Source organism: Fulmarus glacialis, unplaced genomic scaffold (genome assembly GCF_000690835.1).
Source record: "Fulmarus glacialis isolate BGI_N327 unplaced genomic scaffold, ASM69083v1 scaffold43717, whole genome shotgun sequence".
Classification (NCBI taxonomy): Eukaryota; Metazoa; Chordata; class Aves; order Procellariiformes; family Procellariidae; genus Fulmarus; species Fulmarus glacialis.
Genome location: NW_009225879.1, coordinates 1 through 4,546, shown reverse-complemented (window position 1 = coordinate 4,546; position 4,546 = coordinate 1). Strand labels below are relative to the sequence as shown.

At 40.1% G+C, this 4,546-nt stretch overlaps 1 protein-coding gene across 1 annotated transcript; it reads right to left on the bottom strand.

Moving 5' to 3' along the window:
- Positions 1 to 334: 334 nt before the first annotated feature.
- IFT27 (intraflagellar transport 27) lies at positions 335 to 4,214 on the bottom strand (the record flags this gene model as incomplete). Its single annotated transcript, XM_009582631.1, has 6 exons — positions 335 to 588; positions 794 to 903; positions 1,216 to 1,333; positions 2,277 to 2,336; positions 3,013 to 3,072; positions 4,135 to 4,214. Coding segments are annotated over 6 exons (527 nt in total), but the record flags the coding sequence as incomplete, so codon positions are not given.
- Between the last annotated feature and the right edge of the window lie 332 nt (positions 4,215 to 4,546).

Sequence of the window (4,546 nt, the reverse complement as noted above, 5' to 3'; positions counted from 1 at the left end):
GCCTCCTACTGAAAATGCTTTTCAAGTAGCAGGGCCAAATCAGTCCTGCCCCTGCAACGTACGTATCAAGACTGGGTTGCTTAAATTGAAAAACATCCTGTCAGCTTCCTCTCGCCTTCTCCAAACCTCTAAATCCTTGCTTGTAGCAGCAGGAAGTCTGTTCAGACAAGAGACAAGACAATATCAAAGCAAAGAGCTGGCAATTTCCATTCTGCCGTCCCCTTTTACTCCCCGCCTCCTCCAATTTAGCAGACTTTCAGTGAGCAAAGAACCAAGTTAGAGGACATGAAATTAATGCTGAGGTAGCAACTTCAGAAGAGTGTCTTTCCACTTGCTTATTTCTAGTTTATTTTGAGTTACCAGAAGATGACCATGAAGAAGCAAATAGCTCATCTTTTTTCTTCTCTCTGTATTCCATCCATTTCTTCTCTCTGATTCTGGGCACTAGAAGAAGCTTAGAGGACAAATAAGTCATCCCAGACACAGCCCTCAAGCTAGTGAGTGAAAAGTTTCCACTTTCTCTTTGTACAGTTGGTGGAATGACTTTGCCAGGATGTGGAAAGGGGCCTCAAAATTTTTCATCTCCTTCTGTAAAGAAATAAGAAAGTTGTGAATGACAGATTGAATAAGCATTTGACTATTTCTGCTCTAACTGCTTCACAAAAGACAGATTAAAACTGAGTTAGATGACAAACAAGTGGAAGAGAGCCCCCAATTATCTTTCTTTATCTGAAAGAGGAGATAACTTTACAAACACCCACTTCCACAGATGGTGAAAGGAGCAGATACTCACCACTGACATCTCACAGTATTCCAGGCCATGTTTCTCAGCCCACTCCTGTGCTTGTTTCTGCTCCACAACTCGACGACCAGCCAGGTCTGTTTTATTCCCCACTAAGACACCTACAAAAAAAAATGTGAAACAAAGGAAGAACAACCACCCAGAAGTGCTGACTTGTTAGCAATAAATGCTGGAACATTTTTAGAAGTAGCTGAAAAAGTTGGAGGCATGGAGAACAGTCTACAACTACCTAGAAAAGGTTCCACAAAGGAAACATATTTATGCCTTATCTGCTTTGTGATAAAAGCAAATGAGTTGGAGGAAGCCATGCCTGCCCCTGGCTTAAAATAAATGCTCTATGCCACATCTCAAGGGGAAGAACTGCTTGTCATAGAAGAGGGGAGCAGATAACAAGAATCTCACCCATTTCTTACCTGGGATGTGCACTCCAACTGCTTGAGCCCTCAGCTTCTCCAACCATTTGGCACAGTTGTTGAAAGATTGCTCATTAGTGACATCATACACAAGGCACAGGACGTTGGGTTGCTCCCACTGCACAGCAAGAAAGGAACATTGTCAGCTCTAATGAAACTGTTGTGGTCAACAGCCAGTCTGTAAACACAGATGCTAAGGCAAAAATAAAAAGCCTAACATACAGGAATCCTATGCCCTGGCTGAGGTTTCACATTTCAGTTGAGCTGACTAAATGGATAGCTGGCACTGGAAGAGGTAGTCTTGCTCTCTTTCCCCATTCCTGTCTGCATGGTCCTGCTCCTTTACTTGTATCAGCTCTGACACTCATCTGATCCCTGGGGAAGCTGATTCTTCATGCTGAATCAGCGCAAAATTAATCCTAGAGAAAAAAGTAGAAAGGTTTTCTTCCAGTTTGAGAAGCTGAGCCACCTTCTAGAGGGGTCTCTTGCAAACCAAACTAGTGCAAGGGCAAAAGTGGAATTGCCTCTTGTAGAGCAATGAACCATTAGGTTGATTTAGCCATCTTATGAAACCTCACATCAATTAATTGATCCTATGTCTCAAAATGAGATAACACAATGGAGAACTGTACAGGTAAAGACACAAATGCATGAAGGAAAAAATCAAGAGCAGTATTATGCTCAAGGACAAGAATGAGTCCTGTTGGATCAAACACATCACTGTAACACAAAAAAATCCCACTGTTGGAGTAGCAGCAAAATAGATGCTTTTCTAAGAAATAAAAATAACTTTAACCAACAGCACACAGCGATTCTTAGTTAAACTTCCCTATTTTTTTTGTAAGAAAACTGAATTACTACCTGCCTTCCTTCCTCTGGAAGGCATTTCTTCTAGTACTTTTACAAGTTTTAAGGAGGTAGAACAGGATGCATTGGCATCCAAGGTAATTGCTCCCATTTACACTAAAGACAAAGTTTGCTACATCTGCCAGACTGGAGAGTTCAGATCTTCAAAGCAAAAGCACTTCTTTGGAAGAAGAGGGCTGTTACATAAGACTTACCAGTTTCTCCAGCATTTCAGAAAATAGATCTTTTCCTGCAGAGTCAAAAATGAAGAATTCCTGAAAGCGGAAGCAGAAAGAAGGCTCTTGCCAGGAAAAATGCAGTGTACGGAAAGGTTTTGAAAGTAAATACTGGAACTTGTAACTGCTGCATTTTGTTCAGTACAGCAGTGTCATGTCCCTAATGGACAAGTTCCCTGTACTGAGAATACTCCAGTTCAGGCAGTATGAGAAAAGAAATAGCTATTTTACATGTATAACCCTAATAGAAGGGTTACCTCCAAGGCCCAAAGTCAGGTTTCCATCCCTACTGGAAACAGAATATGTGGAGTGGGACAGTAACCTGCACTATTATACAGAATTATACATGTGGTTCACATTCCATTCGTGAGAGTATAGGGCATTAAGAAGAAATAACAGGTAAGTTCCAGCTCCTGTAGTTCTAAGAAACATGAACTAAACCTGAGTGCCCTAAAGGACAGAACAGAATCCTAACAAAGCTGGCAACAGCTTTGGTTTAAGAAGTCATGTTGGATACAAGTATGTAAAACTTACATTTTTTAAGATTAAACTAACCCCGGAGTATCAGCAATTGTACATGATCAGCCTCATTTCTTTAACGCAACTTTATGGCTTTATGAACATGCAGAGCCATCTTCCACCAGAATGAGACTGAAGTGAGGTTTGAGCTCTGGATGTCTCTTTCTGACCCAATTTATGTCACAGAAAAACTCACCACACTATCACTTGTCTCTGGAACTGACACAGCCTTCACCAACAGTTCTATGCCTGTTGTCTGTCAAGAAGAATCAGGAAAACAAGGATCAGAAGAGTTTTTAAGAGCCTGTCCGACTGCATACCAACTACGCATTGGATTGAGGCAATTCTTGTGAATCATTACAATCCCATCAAACATAGACTGCTGAGAACTCCTCATAGCTCTGGTAACATACACCCACCTACATGTCAAAGCCACACAGATTTGCTCTGACGGGGGGAAAAGACAGAGAAGAACCAACATCCAGAGATTTGCTTGTATACAACTAAGGGTATTAGCTGAAATCTGCAGGGCTACGTTCACTATCACGTTGCTGCTCTAAAGCATGCCTTAGAACGTTTTGCACTAACCATGTGATCAGCTAACATATGGGACTGAGGTTATTTGTGCCTCTTCCACCTTTTATCTCATTCTGCTTTGTAGCTTGTTTGTTTGTTCTATTTCTATCCTTAACTTCTGGTTTCCATCTTTATTTCAATGAATAAACATATTTTAGGGTTTTTTTCTCCACACTCATATTTTCCTTTTTTTACTTTACTTATATTTACTTTTATTTTTATCCTGCTTCTGATTAGTCATCACCATTGATTCTCACACTGAAAGACTGCAAACTGTATCCTCTTCATCTGGGAACAGTTTCTGTAGATTATAATTATCTTGGGGCTATGCAGCACATCTTCATGTTTGCATAGTGATAAGCGCACTGTCCACACGCACATTTAATAGTTAGAATTAAAAGCCTTCTCCTTCAGCAATGCTTTTTCATAGAGCACTCCCTAAAGGGGGAAGTTCTCTAACACCACAAACGCTTGTGAAAACATTGGTTTAGCAGGAAAATTAGAAAATTAACTAAATTACTCTGCATTAGGTTTCAAAACCAGCACCCACATAATGAAGACTTACAGAATATTAAATGGTTTCTCTTCAGAATCTAGGGTGTAAGAGAAAGAAAACCCTGTAAGACTCCACCTTGAATGCCTCAACTTAAAATCATGTTATTTATTTTGTTCTAGACCTTCTTAGTTTTCTCATGCAACTTAGAAAAACGTTGGATAGCAGTTTGAACCTTTGTATGCTTACCAGTGTGTAGTTCTTCTGAAAATGAGCCCCATCATTGCGAAATATCTGGGCTAAAGCACTCTTCCCCACAGCTGGATCTCCTGCAAAACCGAAAAGATTTTTGTTTCATCTTAGAGAATCTTATTTTCCCTCAGTTCTGTTACTATCACATGCCATAAGAGCTTGGATGCTGTAACTCTGAATAGAGGCAAGATAACTGTCAAAAGAAGCACAAAACAATCTAACATGTAATATCCATGTGAGGAAATGAATATTGCCATTATGCATACTGCTGCTGACATCAGGTTTCTGCTCTATGAATGACAGTAAAGGGCCCCCAGATCAGGGTGGAACTGCTGTTTGTTTAAAATTCATGTCTAGCTTATAGCCTTTACCTAAGAATTAAAATTTCATAGAATCATAGAATAGTTTG